The 18,553-nt window shown below is 31.9% G+C and overlaps 2 protein-coding genes across 7 annotated transcripts in view; one reads left to right on the top strand and one right to left on the bottom strand.

Annotated features, from left to right (window-relative positions):
* LOC125067442 (transcriptional coactivator yorkie) overlaps positions 1–7,473 on the bottom strand; it is a 30,250-nt gene extending 22,777 nt beyond the window's left edge. For all 6 annotated transcript variants that reach the window (XM_047676062.1, XM_047676088.1, XM_047676071.1 and 3 more), the window contains exon 1: positions 6,868–7,473. In XM_047676062.1, coding sequence (XP_047532018.1) covers positions 6,868–7,340 — 473 coding nt within the window. In that variant the 5' untranslated portion in view covers positions 7,341–7,473. The remainder of the gene's footprint in view (positions 1–6,867) is intronic.
* Positions 7,474–10,591: 3,118 nt separating this feature from the next.
* LOC125064279 (zinc finger and SCAN domain-containing protein 2-like) lies at positions 10,592–14,412 on the top strand. The gene is made up of 5 exons (XM_047671242.1): positions 10,592–11,170; positions 11,264–11,877; positions 12,081–12,279; positions 12,865–13,140; positions 13,503–14,412. The coding sequence occupies exons 1-5, from the start codon at positions 11,033–11,035 to the stop codon at positions 13,659–13,661; spliced, it is 1,386 nt and encodes a 461-aa protein (XP_047527198.1). The 5' UTR covers positions 10,592–11,032; the 3' UTR covers positions 13,662–14,412.
* Positions 14,413–18,553: the final 4,141 nt, after the last annotated feature.

The following is an 18,553-nucleotide window of genomic DNA, read 5'->3' as shown; positions in this document are numbered from 1 at the left end:
GCAAAAATGTTCGACTCGAACTGTCAAGGGTTTTACGGTTTCCTTTGTGAGGTATATAAACTGTAATGTAATAATTTCATAAAATTATTTACGTATATGTTTTCGGAATAAGTGGCCCTTGCATTTGGATATATTATATTTAATTAAATATAAAATATTGTATTAGCAATACGAGCGATATTAGCGATTACATCATTAATTTTACGTGTAAAATGTTTTAGTCACAATTCGTTTTAATATAATGCAAATTAAGTATTAAGATATTTTTTGACGCTGTCATGTATATGTAATAATTTAAAACCTATTCATTGTAGTCGAAATATATAAAAAAATACTTATAGAATTATATTTTATTATTTATAATTTTTTTTAAACTAAAAATATACATATATAAAACGCTTTTTTTATTTCACATTTTTATTGTTTCAAATAAATATTCTAAAATAATTATATTTTCATGTTTTTTAATGCTTGTTGAAGAACATGATTCAATGTTGTTTTAAGATTTACCATTCTATTCGATAACGTACTAAGAGTAATCAATCTGTCACGTTAATCCAAATTAAAAAATTAGAAAAACGCTCATGCACGGGTTTTCCTGACTGTTAGGTTCTTTCCGATGAATATTTACAGACTTAGTGTTTTTGTTTTGGTTTTCCTGTAGTTTGCGCTAATGAGTTCCTATATTATAAAAAAAAAATGCCTGATTTTTGTATAGTAGGTATTATTTGTCTGTTTGATACTTCACATATGTTTAAAAAATATGTTACTAATTTTGACCCCACAATAAAAATTGGGGCAGTAAGCTCTGAAACGTCACCAATATTCAACTTTTTACCATCGATTAGAATAGGCTGTGGTCTGTGATAGAAAGTCATAAGGATCCTATAAAATATTCATTTATCGTCGTATAGTAAAAATAATGTAAAATATATATATATAAATAGAATATAACTTTTACATTTATATGTTATATTACGGCTTTGTAAACTGTCTTTTTTTTATGGTATAGGTTGGCGGACGAGCATAAGGGCCACCTGATTCTAAGTGGTCACCGTCGCCCATAGACAATAGCATTGTAAGAAATATTTACTATTCTTTACATCGCCAATGCGCCACCAACGTTTGAAACTAATATGTTATGTCCTTTGTGCACTGGCTCACTCACCCTTCAAACCGGAATACAACAGTATTCAGTACTGTTGTTGGGCAGTAGAAAATCTGATGAGTGGGTGGTGGTACCTACCCAGGCGGGCTTGCACAAAGCATACCACCACGAAAAAGTATATTACATACACTACGATAAAAACAATCATTAAAGCAGTAAATAAACTAAATTCGATAATTTTCGTATTCACACTTTATCCATGTTATCCACTTCCATGACTCAGCGCCCAATTTGTCTAATATTATAAATTTCATAACCTCTTGTAAACAATAATTAGTTTTAAAACAAATCGATATTATTTACAATTTCTGCGTATTCATATAATATAGATTCATATTTATTATGTTATTAGTATCAATGATACTATGCTTTACATAGAAATATACATTCAACCGGTGTGGTCTCTGAATACATCGTCTCACGATTATCGTTTGTAAGGACTCGGTTGATCGCATGTTTTATTGGAATACATTAATACCGATGACACAAGACGATGAAAAACATCTGTGTCCACAAAACTAAATGTGGTATGTAGGTATGTAATGTGGTAACAGACCAAAGAACCTCTATTCTTGAAGCGGCGGCTTATGGAATCTGAATTCGGCAGTAAAAGAAAAGAGTATTCATCCTATTTTAAATTTATTTTTTATACTACTGCTTCACATGACACATATACATATGACAATACTACGTAAGATGAAATACGGTTTAATTTTTTATTAACAAAGAAAAGTAAACGGGGGTTTTTAGTGTGTTTGTAGCTTAATTCAAATTTGTCAGCCATGATTAGTCTTACGAATCAAAATGAAAATTGATAATTATTGGCTGAGGTACCTACATAAATAATAAGAAATGTTTTAAACTTATTAAAAATCTGTAAATATCGATTTAAACAAGATTTATTAAGTTTTTCTTAACTGTTTCTTAATTTTTTACATTTATAAAATTCAAATCATATTTGTATCGTAGATAAAAGCATTTTTTTTTTACAATTTTCGTACAGAATAATCTATGTTCATGTTCCTGGTACTTAATAGTTTCTGATTAATTCCGATAAAGACGATGTCTAGAGCCAACATCCAGTAATCAGAGCGTGGAAACTGAGTACCATGTTTTTGCTACCAATTCTGCAAATAATAATGAGTTCTCTGCCATTGACAGAAGAACGAAATTAGCTTTGTATTTAAAGAAAATACGTCTTAATGCTACCGTACACGCAAAAGGATGCTCAGAGATTAAAAAATAATAACAAAATTGCATTTGTTGACATATGTAGACCGACATATAAACAAATGTATCTATACTTATTTTTATTAAACATAATTTTATATCAATTAACGGTAAGAAAAAAACATATTTCCATGTAAATATATAAAAAATTGTGTTGTCGAGATTACTAATAGTACGAAGACATAAGACATGGAAAGATAAGATTAAGTAAAAAGCTTGATAATGTAATTATCACCGACGTTTTGTTTTCGAAGAAGTCTAATTGAATGAAAAGACTTATCGTTTCTTATTGATAATATAGTTTCATTGTCAATAACTAAAGATTACGCCCTATTTTAAGTTCCACGTTAGATTATAACAAATTTATTTACATCGTTTTTTAAACGTGATACGATGTTTACCTAGTTATACTTTCTTTTTATTGTATATCCTTGTTATTTATGTTTAATTATATATTATAAATACTACAAAGACGCAGGAAATTTCCTCTTATTGACTGGGGATTTACAAAAAATGAATGCGTCAGTAGCTACTTACTTATGCCAGTTATTTAGTGATCGCCTTTAAGCAATATTTAACCAACGTGTTTTATAGCTAAATACAACGACAAGCTATTTGAATTTAAGACTTAGTTTATTCTGTAACTTTAAAATCTTATTGTCGACAGAGTTCCGTTAGCTACCTGTCGCGTCCAACGCTAAAGCGGGCGAGTTTCTGAGAAGGCGATAGTGTGCTGTATTTCAAACGTTATCGCTTTGAATACACTACGATAAGTTCACTTGCTGTGCATGTGACTACTTCACTGTTCTTCTGAGAAATAGTCGTGAAGTTAAAGCTAATTAGTTACCTCTTTACAATTAGCTAATACCGTCTGCGTCACAAAACCTTAAATTTCAGAAATAGGTTAATTACGTCGGATAATAAATGGTTTAGTGTTAGAACCTAGTAAAATTTAAATATAGAAAATATATCTTAATTTTACCGAAGCTTTAAACCCCTTTGATATCATTTAATTATTATTTTTATTTATGCTTTTGGTGACACTATTTTTGCTTTTAAAATGTTGCTTACTTAGAATAGAGTTGAATGAACTCAGATATGGTTTTTCGAAATAACTTTACCTTTGTATTCAGAAGCAGAGGTTTCTCTGATTAACGATTCAAGGGACGACACTTTAAAAGGAAATATTGTTGGACGTCAAATAACATTGGTTATTTTATGAACAAATTTAACGATATGTATGGTGTTTAAAATAATAATATTTCCACAACAAATATGTATTATGATTAGTAGTATTAAATATCGAAAAATATTAAAATAATATTTAAAAAGTACGTGAAAAAAAATCTATTTTAGATAATACTTTGTTGTTCTTGTGTATTTTACAGGATTGAATTGTTATAAATATTCAAAAGAAGCGCAGGTCAAGAGTCATCAGTAACGGTGAGGTGTTACTCGAAAGCTACCGGCCTGATAGCGCCGCGTTGGGCGTCCGCCAAGGCAATTTGCATCGCTACCCATTTCGGAACATCGCCAAGTCTAGCCGAACAAAACCACAGAGAATTACCCTCCATTCCAATAATAATTAAAGCAAACATTTCACATGCGAGACACACGCTGGCCGTTATGGAGCTTATAAAACATCGGCCCAACTTGCAATTAAGAAACGATGTGCACGTCTATTTGCTGACACGGAAGAGATGCACCACTTGCAATGGTCCATCTCGCTGTGCTTCGTGCGGGCGACGTGATCGTCGTGAGCAGAGCCAAGCTGCTATGTAAAATTATGCCATATATTATTAAAATTAATATTTATTAATATTGCAAGCGTCTAAAAAACAGTTACAAAATACCTAATTATATAATATAATTTTATAACAATTTGTATTTTTGCATTAAAAGCTTTGATATCAGAAATGCGCCCAACTTGATTCATTAAACGAGTCATTTTAAACACGAATGGATAATAATTTTCAATATTTAATATTTCAACGACTGTTTAAAATTATAGTTAATTTTATTCGATTGTTTTTCATATAACACGTTATGTCGGTTGAGTTTATTTACGAGGTGGCAAAAGCTTTGATGTAGCATTGGCTGCTGTCCACCAACGAGACGAACGGCATGGCATCGACGGCCGACGTGAAACTACCTCTGATACCAAACAAACGAGATTATTATAGGCCTACAAACATACTGCTTATTATGTCACAATAGATTTACAGACATAATTGAGATGATTTACATCTAAGTACTAAATTAACATTTAGCAAATTCAAAACGGTTGACAAATACATTATAACCCAAACTTATGACTTGTTTATGAAATAAAATAGAAAAATTAAATAAATATCATATATTTTCAAACATCTGCATGATACTGTTCTATATATAGTGGCCTAAATATATAGTAGGATAAAAGTTCTTATGATATAAACATACGTTTAATGTAGATACTTAAACTGCAGAAGCAGAGAATACCGCCCACGTTACACGATATTATCCTAGACTACGTAAGTGAGACGTAACCTAATAATGGCAATGGCGCCAGCCTTACGGCCATTACAGATTATGGTTATAATTATTTAAAGTAACCCCGGTAATGTACGACTATGTAATGTTAGCGAAATTTTCAAGTGAAAGGATTATTTAATTACGTTTGACTATATATTTTTTTTATTACATGGTTTGAATGTTGTCTTAGTCCTCTTGTATTCTGATCTTATAACTAGTTATATAACAAATAAAGAATAATTGGGGAGGAAAAAAGAAAGGTTATTTTAAAAAATTGCATAATTAGGTATACTCATTTGTCCCGTTTTCTTCATGATTCATTTTTGTTTAGTTTATCTTTTATCACTAAGTACTCTTTGACGTTAGATATACGTTAACGATAAGATAGGATGACGACAATGTGTTTTAAGATAGAGAATATGACAATTATTAAGTTTATATTTGACAGATACAAAAATATCGGCCTTGCCCGGGGCCTCTTAATTATTATGAATTTATCACATTTATTCTAATAAAGTGGCAATGACGTCATTTAAAAGGTTGATAATCCATATTATTATAATTAATATGTAACAATGAAATGAGTAAAAAAAATATTATTATCAAGTTTTATTTTTTAACCAAAATATGTGCCATTTACATATAATGACGTAAATTATGGCTAGTAATATGTCTGTCGTTGCTTTACTTTAATAAAAAACAAAGGTATATTGCAATACAATTGATGTAAATACGCAATATTTAAATATTACTGATATAATCTTTTCATGTGTAAAAAATAATTTAACTTCCAGTAAAGGTAGTAAAGTTCGTGTTACTCAAAGGGGAAATTTAAAAATTAATATTTTTAATTATTTAATTTGTTTCCTGTTGTAACGTGTCAATATAGTGCTCTATCAATTATATATATAATAAGCATTAAAAAGACGAACTTGGCGTCTAATGGATAGCGTTGAAGGCTTACTTCTTCTCAGATGTCTGAGAAGTTAAATAAAATAACGGGTTCTTGTCATGAGATATTCTCATGATTAGTTTACGTAGACCTAAAATATATTGTTTACGATGTTGCATACAATTTTTCTTTTACAAATTTTAGAACGCAGACACTAAATATAACACTTACTATATTACATTAGTTTATTGAAGTAATATAGAGAAAATCACCTAGTGTACGTATTTCATCAAATACACCTAAGTATATAAATCGTTAAATCCAGTGGTACAGGATAAATCGGTTTGCCTCAGGAAACCCTAGTAGTGCTTGCCCTAAGTGGATGTTGTATTGTGTGGAATTAGTATAATATACATTATTATAAATATAATTAATATACAATTGAAATATAATTAGATTTAACTTATTAGTTAACAGTCACGAGAACAATCATAATGTTAATCTATTAAATTAACAGGACAATAAGTATTAATGGACTACTGAAGTTAACACATCAAAAATGACTTCAATTTCAAAATAATTTAGGAAATACAATTTCCTTTCAATCGAAAGTGATATCTAAACAACATTTGAAAAAATCTAAGTCAAACAGTACACGCATAAACGTACACACTACACAAGTCATACTAGATTTCATATTATAATACTCTAGTTAATCAGATTTATTCGGGAAATACTGAAAGTATTTTCGAAATTGCACAATTATGTGTAGACAAAGGCGACTATAACATTAACAACATTACGTATTATGCATAATTATACCTTCGGCGACGGTAAACATTGGTTTATATAAAAATACCTGGATCTCATTGTAATAGTATATAATAATGCTATATAGGCCATTATGGATCTTGAGTTATATGAATTCGTATTAATTAGTTAATTATTGTCACCTGTTTAACTATTACCTAAAATTTGAGCCACATTGCAGCTGCTATGCGATTATATTCCTTAACTAGGACGTTATGATAAAAATAACAAAATGATTTTAAAACAAACTTACTTGAGATAGTATATCTGTCCTTCTGGAGTGCGGGCTTGTTCCCAACCAGCAGGTAATGGACCCAGATCATCTGGGATATGTGTTCCGACATCATAAGACCTTTGCTTAGCATGTTGGTGTGGTAGTGGTGGTTGTTGATTTTGTTGTCCTGCTGCGTACGTCTGTTGCAAGCTTGCTGGTGAAGAATGTGCTCGAGAGTGAGAAACAGGAGCAGCACCAGTAGCAGACGACGATCCAAATGCCGAATCAGCCGAGTTTTCTCGTGAGTGAGACACAGATGGCGACTTGGAACCGGTCGACGGCGGGTTAAAGAACGACTTTGGAAGCTGTCGCATACGCAGAGGCACCTGTAGCGGTCGTTTAGAATCGGGTTTGAGCACTGTATCGAATAATGACTGCAAGACCGAATCAGAATCCTGGTCTACGCGGAGGACCAGGTTCGATTTCTGTTCACCGTCCGAGTTGAGAGCCATGTTTGTGTCGGAACGAATAAATCTCGAAACCGACCTGGCCCACCGCTATGACACAACACTAGCACGCGACGGGTTGGCGCGACGCCACCCGACGTATTCGTAGTATAGCGCTCGTTGCGCGACTGACGCAGACGCATGCCCCGCCCGCACCGCCCGGCTCCCTGCCTGCCCACGCGCACCCGCGCAACACCCGCTACACCCGCGCAGACCGGTCTTCGAGAACGATGCCCCTCAACCCGCTTAGCTCACCTACCTCACCTACCTATCCTTCACTTGCATTTACACCGTCACTAAAGCTCAATAAAAAAATCAACTTGTTGAAAGTTTTGTAATTACTTTCATACACCTGTAAGTACTTACTTACCTGTATAGTTTTAAGATCGATTTAAGTAGATGCCTCGACAATTTATCATTTACTATTAAGAAAAAAAGTAATTAATGTATAATCTTTAAAATATTTTCGAATATTTTCTTACTGAAGGATAATAATTGCACTAGAAACATTTACTTTACATAGACATAATATTCGGTACGTAATACTTAGACATTTTATATACCTACATATCATATTTTATCTATAGCTAAGAACTATTATATTCGTACTAAAAATATACATTTTTACATTATTATTTGAAAAGAAAATATGAAATAGGTAAGCTTTATTTATAAATGTAACTAATTAGTTTATGTATTATTGGTTATTTACGCATCCCGGCTTCAGGGCAATCTAGCATTATTTTGTAATACACACATCACACCTAGACTTACAGATAATCTGCAGTTTCTACTGAAAAGATTTAAAGAATAAATATAATAATTAAATTTAAACTTGAATTTTGTGTAAAAATTTTAGATAAGTTTGACATAATGTTATAAGTTTCATTGTTACATTGTCCTAGTAATTTTGATTTGCATTTAATATGGCTATAGTTTGTTTTTTCTGCTATCTATTTCATAATTATTTAAAAAGCCTTAGATATTATGCCTGTTATTTATTGTGCCTGGAAACATATGGATTATCAGGTAACGAATATAATCGGAAATAAAAATCCACAGTGTCACCCTTCGTTCGCGCTCGCTTAGCCACAGCGACAGTTTAGCTACAGTTAACTTACCACTGGTGCTGTGGTGAATTTAATGGTATGTGGTCTTAGCGAACACCACTTGTCAATAAAGGGAGAAATACAATTGAAGTTTGGCAATTTTGCATATATAGTACAAAATGAAGGTGTTGTATTTTATATGCAAAGCATAATGGCTTATACCAATGCCATTATGCTTTGGTATAAGTAGCACAGACGACGACGTCTCATAGTCATATTTTGGAACCGCTCTTTCTATTATATTCTATCCTCAATAACTAGAACTTAAAAAAATAAAACACTAGGACCTCCTCTGCAGTTTCTCACCAGTACCCCCACCATCAGTATCACAGTCACCGGCACCGCCGTATGGGCACTTACCTCTGGATACCTAATGTTCTCGGCATCTTTACCAATGAAAATCGGGTTTAGATATTATATTACATTTGCTTGTACTTGCTCTGGTTTATTCACATTTCAACCAATCCACATTTCTTCCTTATTCACCAAAAAAAGAAAGAAAATAAATAAATATGCTACAAGTAGAGCAAATATGTATATTTTAGTAGATATTCATTCCTGGATACATCAAACTCGACGATTAACGTCGACGTCTCCTGAATCGCTAACTTTTCAATTTCGTATGATTTTGTGATTTGCTACCACGAACTCCCAATATTATTGTCTAGCAAAATATGTGTAATATTTGGGCTTGTAATTATTCATATACTATACTCTATTCCAACCATAACAGGAAAAAAGATAAGACCAAATAAACAACATTTGACAGCAAATCAGCAAATCGCATGAAATACGCGAATCTAAAGTTTGTTTATCTTTTTTCCTACTTCCATTGGAATAGGCTATAGTTTAAATCATTCATATGTAAACCCGAATTATAGGTACGTATCTTAAAGGTAAAGATTTTCAATTTTAGATGGAGTCGGAGATTCAAAATAAATTATGCATAGATAAACAAATTAATAGAACCATGATAACCATTTATTTTGTTATGGGTTTATGGTAAATTGTTATAGATAAGTACATGTCAATTTTTGAGTTTTTAAATTCAATGGTATAGTCAAAATAAAATTAAGATAATATTCCAGTTCATTCTAAGTTTTTTGTATCACTGGCAACTGATTTTATCGTGTTTAAGCTAGCATGAATGGTTCATTATTACAACATAAATTGATCTGTTTCGGTGTATCAAACATTTTGAACATGGTAATGTGGCAACACTAAATATATATCAAATTGACGGTCACCTCGTGATATTATTTTAAGTAATAAGATATAAAAAAATAATATTTGTATATAATAAATATCGAGTTTAACTATCTGAAACTGGAAGATGATTCATTTATAAAGTCCACAAAAATGAACATGTTATGTATATTAGTAATGAAACGTCAGTACTTTAAAGATATATTATTTAGACATAAGTTTCCGATAAATATATTTGAATGATTATAAAATACCATCAAAATTCAACAATTTACTTTAGCGACTGTTTAATTATATTTAAAAATTCAATACCAACCTTGATTTTTCGTTGCCGCTGATTTAATTTCCTAGCGGCAAGTCAATGGTCAACAGTCAGTCAGTCAAGGCAAGTATGACATAAAATAAATTTACCCACAATCATTATTGTTTTGCTCATATTTCTTACAACTTATTATATATTCTTACTTTGTTCATACTTCTTTATATTTTGTTACTTAGCGTTCAAATAATTTATCCTTTAAATAGAAAAATTGAAGTATTGAGCTATAAATAATAATTAATGGACATAATCTAATAAATTTTGCTTAAAATATAAAAAATATATAAACAAATTTATTCGTAGACCCCAACAGAGGAAAATAATTTAGAAATATTAATCTATATTTACAGATAAATTACAGCTTTATTGTGATGGTATAAGTATGGAAAAAATTATCCTTATCCAAATAAGCTAGATTTTTAGATAAACTACTTCTATTTTCAGACCTAACCCATAAGTACTTTGATTTACTCTGTGATCAATGGTCACAGTTATACCGTTTGGGGTTAGAATAGCGCCTTGCGATTTGGTTTTATACTCGGGCATCTGTATTGTTATACTCTATGGACTCAGACCTTCTGTCATAAAGTCATTCATAATAAATTAAAATTTTAAACAGACTGTATCACAGATAAGACACATTTTTCAATTAGTATATTTATTTAAATTAAATCTTTTTTGAACGTTGACTATAATTTTAACAATGATTGTTTCTTAAACGTGTTTGGTTTTTAAAACATTTGTTTCAAATTTCAATACATCTTATCACTTACGACCTAAGCACCAAGTTAACAAAAATTGCTATACATTTGGACTAGTGAGTTGTTTGAGTTTGCGCATTGGAGCAATATTAGAGCGTATCTCTGAATATCAATAACAATGAAGTATACAGAGCTCAACATCGCTATTTTAAAACGCGCATGCGTTATAAATGTATGGAATAAGGAAGCTAAAAAATCATTACTAACATCCCAAGTTACTGGATGCCGAAGTAGCATTGTGGATACACTTCCAAAACATTATCGTCAAACAAAATTAAAGAAGTATGTTAATATTATTTGAATATGGCCGAATCATTAGAAACTTTTGAAAGGTGTTGTCGTCTTTGTGCAGAAGAGCAAGAAGTAACAATAATGATATTTAGTAAAGAAGCTGAAGCCATGCTTCTTCAAAATAAGCTGAATAAATATCTTTTGATTGAGGTAAATATAACTTTCTTGATTGTTCTCACTGTAAATTTGTTATCTTATATTATTTAAAATATTAATATTATTTCACATTTTTGTAATTTAAAGGTTGAAGAAGATGATAAGCTACCAAAAAACATTTGTGTCAAATGTTGTTCAAAGTTACAAACTGTATGTGACTTTATTGATACTGCACGAAAAGCACAGGATGTTTTACAAAATCAAAGTATGATTTTGGAACAAACTGAGGAAATCACTAAAACTATAAAGGCAAACAATGTTGAACCAGATTATGGAGATGACATAAAATATACAGCTATGGAAGTAAACGTTGATCCTATGATGGTATTACAAAACTCGGAAGATTCAATATTACCTGATAATGAAGAAAATTCTGAATCAATTGAACAAGATGTAACATATTTACATGGTGTAGATGGTGAAGATGTTACTATAAAGCTGATCAAGAAGGGAGATAAGACCTGTGACCCAAATGATGACAAAAAGGATACCACGAAACCTTTTCAATGTATTACTTGCAACCGAGGGTTTTTTACCGAGTTAGCTTTGAAAAATCATTCATGGACCCACTTTAATGAGGACAGAGCTACTAAACCTTATAAATGTAGTTCTTGTAGAGAACAATTTGATTATAAAAGTGAATTATTGATACATCTAAAACTACATAGAACCTCAGGCATGTGCTTAATATGTGGAAGAATGTAAGTTTTTGGTATTTATTGTTTTTTAGAATATAAATTAAATTGACAACTGTTTGTGCATCTTACTTATTAGAATTCTAAATATTCTATATATTTAATATAATAATGTATTAACATGTAATATACTTTTAAACTAGAGACGATAATATGTAAAATGTATTAAGTGAATTATTTAACACTAATTGGATACACTCTTATTGTAGATTCAGGACTGATAAAAATTTAGCTGCCCACATGGCAGCTCATTCATCATCCACTAGTAAATCATATGTTTGCAAAGTATGTGGCCGTTCATACAATACAAGTAGTAATTTGAAAACTCACAGTGTAACTCACAGCACTGAAAGACCATACAAATGTCACTATTGCAAGAAAAGTTTTAAACGAAATCAAGATTTAAAGGTATTTATAAATTCTCATTTAATTTGAATTTTACTAAGATATTAGAATTCAATGTAATTAACTAATTGTAATATATTCAAAGCGTTTAAAAATATATATTGTAAATTCAGTTTAAAACTAAAAGTATTATTATTGACAAGGCCTTATTTTTAGAAATTTTTTGGTCGCCCAACTAGAATGAGATAAACGGATCAACACTTACTCATTCGGAGGGCTGTAGTTATTAAATAGATGAGAAAAAATATGTACATGTTTAAAATTATAATTATCATTTTGGTTACAAGGGATGACCTTATCAAACATATAAAACTTATTGGATTACTTATGATATTCTAATTAAAAAAAAAAAAACTTTCATGAGTAAAAATGTACACGTTGTGATTTAGATTTTATAAAAATTATATATTTCTTATCTGTATTTATTTTGTCCTATTATCATTTTCATTAATATTATTTGTAATTTGGGATGAACTGCTTCAGTTACAGTTGAACTAGGTTCTTTTTACATTTATAATCTAACTTATAGCATATAGTATTATTAAGTAATATTTATAGTTATTATAAGGATACATTTTAATTTTTCAGTTCCACATTAACCAACACACTGGGGCAAAACCATATAAATGTCCATTCTGTGAGAAAAGCTTTGCAAGTTCTGGTAATTGCTACTCACATAAAAGTAGGATGCATCCTGGTCGAAGAGTTGAAGTAAAGAAAAGGCGGGCTACAATTTCCCGTGAAAATCAGCCATTACAACCACGACCTATTGCTCCAAAGCCGACTCTTACAACAATAAAAGCCTCTTTTAAATATCAGTGCACATTATGTGATCATAGTTTTCATAAAAGAGATAATTATACAGTGAGTACTAATAATTATATTACATTTAAACCAATATTAGGGGTGAGAGTTCTGTAAATTGTCTTGTAGTCATACAGTCCACATTCCTAGTAAATATAACTACTACTAATACTTAATAGTAGGGATGTTATGGAGCTCAGTAACCGTAACCAAAACCGTTATAAAAAACAAACAACCAAATGAAACCATCCGAAAAAACTATTAGATAATCTGAAATAAATCCGTATCCATAACCAGATCCGAAATTACATATCCATAATATCCCTGCTGCAAAACTATATAATTTGATTTGAGGCTTTATATTCAAATTCAAAACTTACAGTTCTGATCATAATGATTAAAAGTATTTTATTTTTTTACAGTATCACATGTACCAGCACACAGGAGAAAAACCTTTTCAATGTTCATTCTGTAGTGAAAAATTTGTTACTAGAAAAGGCCTTTTGCTTCATCATGACAAATGTCATCCTGGAAAAGATCGTCCATTAGCATTATTATCAAGAAATGCTTTACTCAAATAAAATCATTTTACTAAAATATTTTATATCATGAATATGTGTCTTGATATCTAATTAGATTAAGCAATTTATATTGCCTTAGCTATAAGAATTAATCATATATTATATTTTATAAATAATAAAGAAGGGTTTGACTTAGATAAGATAATATCATTGGGAAAGATAGTCCATAATTGTTGTATGTACCAATATCTGTATCATTGAACCTATGCTTCATCTCTTCTCGTCTCTATGTTAACAACCTATGACAAAATAGGATTCCTTGTGTCACAAAAGAACTTGCATGATCAAGATAAACATTTATTACTAACATATACAGGTTTTTTTTTTTCAAAACAATACATATTTATAATCATATGCTATGGATAATAAAGCACAACAATTTCGTGAGTTAGATTATTTCGATGAAGCATTTACCATCTTATTAGCTTTTATTGTATCATTAAAAAGACAATACTTATATAAACAAATGTAGGCAGTAATTTTAGATCGGTTTATATAATACATCCCAAACACATATTTAGTTATTATCTACCCCCCTGATGATGGGGCCAACCGATCGATTTTTGTTTTTTAGTTGACACTAATCGAATTCACAAACTAGAACTGCATTTAATTAGTTAGTGGATGAATATATATTATATTTATTTAGTATTAGTAAAAAAATGGAGTGACTTACATTGGGAATTGATTTAAAATATACTTCATTATAGAATACAGTACAATACAGTTCATTTTCTTAATTTGATTGTAATGTGACAGTAAATATCAAAATATACGTTTTTTTAATTTGGGCTTTGTACAAACATATCTAAATTGTCTCAATAGTCTTAATCGTAATCTTTTTGGATTATAGAGTACAATAATAAAATATTATTTTACTAAATACACAAACAACTCCACACTTTTTTATCTTCTATATATCTTGTATCTTGTATTGAGTATATGACTTCTTGTTTTAAAAAGATTTAAATTTAGTAAACTTGAAAATGAAATTATGTTATTTAACATCTTAAGATGATACCAGTGTCAAATGAATATGTAATTTAAGATTGAATATAAAAATATACTTTCATTCTTATTTAATTAATCTACTCTACATATAAAATCAGACCCTCAGATAACATATGTCTTCCAGTTAACAATCACCTTTTAAAAGAAGGATTTTTGTTACGTTGGTAATAATGGAAATCATGAATATAATTACCTTGGGACTAAAGATCTTATTCTTGTTCTGATGTACATTAAAATTTTTTTTATGACTAATCTTATATCATTAGTTATAGTATCCCAATACTGGGTAGATTCATTTGCTTACCGATTTATATATTTTATGTAGGTACCTAACTAAATAAATATTTAAATTATCGATATATTTGTACTACGGTTAGAGATAGCAATTCCAACACTCAGTGAACTGCAGACTGTTCACCTGACTGTAGTGTGGCTTTGCCATTTATTTAATATGGAGCGGCGATAATTATTTGAAAATCTGAATCAAAGCATGAACCTGGACTTAAATAACAATTAAGTAGCCAAGTAAGTTAAACTACTTGTTGTTGTGAAGTGACCTACCTAATATCATAATACTACAATAGAAAAATATGAATTGATTGGCGACGCTATAGCTATTACCTATAATTTGTCAAATCTGTAGGAATGACATATTTTTATTTTGAAAGAAAATTATAAGTGCCACAAAATTCATGGCGCTTACAACGTTTTGGTGGTGAAAAAACTAAGTGATCTCGCACTATACGTTTAAGTAATTTGATTTGACAGCATAATAAAGTTGGTTTAAATTATCCAGTGCTTAAACAAATTGTTTACATGAACTTTCTTGTTTATCGAAGAATATATACATAATATCCAGAAGCTTTATAACTCTGTCCCCTTCTAAGGGAGAACTCCGGAGGCGTGGAGTAGGAGTGTGGTCGCCCTGTTCCTCAAAAAGGGAGACAAGACCCTGCTGAAGAACTATCGACCCATATCCCTAATGAGCCACGTCTATAAGGTGTTTTCAAGAGTGACCGCGAAGATTCGACGAATTCCAACCCCCGGAACAGGCCGGGTTTCGGAGCGGATACGGCACCATAGACCACATCCACACAGTGCGGCAGATAATACAGAAGTCCTATGAGTATAATCGGCCCTTGGTCTTGCATTCGAGGACTATGAGAAGGCCTTTGACTCGGTTAAAATCTGGGCTGTTCTGGAGTCCCTGCAGCGTTGCTAAGTTGATTGGCGATACATCCAAGTGATGATATGTCTCTACAAAGCCGCCACCATGTTCGTCCAAGTACAGAATCAGCAAACAAATCCCATACCATTGCATCGAGGAGTGAGACAATTGGACGTTATTTCCCCCAAATTGTACACTAATGCAATGGAGGACATGTTCAAGACGCGGAACTGGAAATGGGCGTGGCTTCAACATTAATGGCGACTACATCTCTCACTTGAGATTTGTAGACGTCATCGTCATCGAGGCAGAAACGCTGCAGGACCTACAACAAATGCTGAATGAGCTGGCTGATTCTTCAATGCGCATTGGCCTACGGTTGAACTTGGATAAAACCATGGTCATGTTCAATGAACGTGTTCTACCGGAACCGATTGCGATACACTGCACCGTCCTCGAAGTTGTTCAAAAATATGTCTACCTCGGGCAGGCATTGCGATTAGGTAGTCTCAACTTTGAGGACGAGTTTAATAGAAGAATTCGGTTAGGTTCGCATTTGGTAAGTTACGACGAATCTTTACATCGTCGATACCACAGTGCCTTAAGACGAAAGTCTTCAACCAGTGCGTCCCACTCGTCAAGACATACGGAGCCGAAACGTGGACACTCACGACAAAGCTGGTCCACCGGGATAAAGTCGCTCAGCGTGCTATAGAAATGGCTATGCTCTGAGTCTCTCTAAGGGATCGCATCAGAAATGAGGTGATCCGTCAGAGAACCAAAGTCATCGACATAGTCCACCGGATTAGTAAGGTGAAGTGGCAGTGGGCCGGTCATATTTGTCGTAGAACCGATAACCGTTGGGGAAAACGTGTTCTAGAGTGGAGACCGCGTCTCGGAAAACGTAGTGTAGGCGTCCTCAGGCACGGTGGAGTGACGATTTGCGCCAGACGGCTGGCAGCAGCTGGATGCGAGTTGCCGAAGAAAGACCACAGTGGCGTGCATTTGGAGAGCCCCACGTCCAGCAGTGGACGAATGTGGGGTGATGATGATGATGATGATGATATACAATATGAATGGCTTTTAAAACACTGTAAAGTCTAGTCTAGTACACGTTGGACAAGCAGGGCCAACGCATTGAGCAAACGTATCAAAAGAGATAGTTCTGATACGCATACGCATCAGTTTTATATTTTAACTAGTGTTGCATATCGATAGTATTGCGAAACCTGATAAATATCGATAGTTTTGTACTAACGATAGCCAGTTATTTAGTAAACCAGGTAACAACAATAAATTTTAATAATTTTAATTAAATTTATGCCAGTAAAGAGTATAAGAATTAATACATTTAGTACTCTTTATTCGATTTATGAAATAAACATTAAAGTATACCCTCAAGTTTAGAAAATGTGTGTGAAGTGTAAAATTTACATAATTACATCCGACCATTTATGTGCAAAGACGCGTTTCAAAAAAATTACAATATTCAATGATAAATCAGGGCCTCGATTTAAGAAACATTAACTAGATCTTTGACTTCGTCATTAACATGTTCTCAAAATTCATTAACTGGCTATCAAGTCCAAAACTATCGATAGTATCAATAGTATCGCTGCTACCAATAAGTATTGCTTACAGAAAGCTAGCGATACTATGGATAGTATTGGTCAAAACGATACTATCGATAGTACTTTCGATATCCTGAATAGTTTTCGAGGTAAACTAGCAATAGTTCTGCAACACAGATTTAAATAGATTTTAAGTCCCGTTGGTGGTGTGGAATATAGAATTGTATCAAAATAACACAACCATATGGAATCACAGTATTACCTTTTAAAGATAGTTAAAATTTTCAGTGAGTATGTAAGACACATACTCTAATCGCCTTAATGCATAGCATAGCGCCACCAACCTTGGGATAAAGCTTACCACTTACCATCAGAAGGCCTATTTGCCGGTTTGCCTATCAAATTTAAATAAAAAAGTAAATTTTTGATTCTCTGATTGAATTTGAACTGAACGGTCTATCCGAAACGACTCCGAAGGAAAATGGCATTCTATACTTTATAGTCAAATAGTACAATCCTTCCATAATCCAAAACTCATCGGCATCACGCATGGGCAGAGCACCTGATACTATCCAAACGGGCAAGAATAACTTCACACATTGTATAAAATGCATTTTGTAAATATAATTCAGGATTGTGTGGTGTTTTTAGAAATTAAGTTCTTTTACGCGACTTGCAGTCGAGTGCATTGGCAGAATTTCCGCAAAAGCGACCAATCAAACTTTCCCCCTCTTTTTCCCTCGTTTCCTCTGTCACTTGTCGCTAGGAAAACTATGTTTTTAAAATGATCTGCAGAACAAGTTTCATTACGATTAATTTGTTGTTTAGGCATATATGTGGAACTAAAATAAAAAAAAAATTAAATAATATCGTTTGCCGTCTCGCATTTTTAAATTTTGACCGATAACTATTGTTTCAATATCGCCAAATAACAAATTTTTATTCGTATTTATAAATCAGAAGACTAAAATAGATTTGAATTGATACTTTTTTTATCTATATTTTTTAAATTGCACTGTTGACTTATTTTGAAAAAATCTTAAAAACGTGATAACTCAAAAATGGTTTACTTTTGCACTATGCATATTGGGAATAAAATTATCGCAAATAGTCACCCCTATTACCTTCTAACGGGAATACGT

The sequence above is a fragment of the Vanessa atalanta genome, chromosome 1, assembly GCF_905147765.1.
Source record: "Vanessa atalanta chromosome 1, ilVanAtal1.2, whole genome shotgun sequence".
NCBI classification, from domain to species: Eukaryota; Metazoa; Arthropoda; class Insecta; order Lepidoptera; family Nymphalidae; genus Vanessa; species Vanessa atalanta.
This window is presented reverse-complemented; position numbering and strand designations above follow the sequence as displayed.

What these genes read in the sequence shown, in the direction of transcription:
- LOC125064279 (XM_047671242.1), top strand. Translation starts at nt 11,033, where the DNA reads ATGGCCGAATCATTAGAAACTTTTGAAAGGTGTTGTCGTCTTTGTGCA. An exon ending in AACGAAATCAAGATTTAAAG is followed by an intron (nt 12,280 to 12,864) that starts GTATTTATAAAT and finishes TTAATTTTTCAG; the next exon opens with TTCCACATTAACCAACACAC. An exon ending in ATAAAAGAGATAATTATACA is followed by an intron (nt 13,141 to 13,502) that starts GTGAGTACTAAT and finishes ATTTTTTTACAG; the next exon opens with TATCACATGTACCAGCACAC.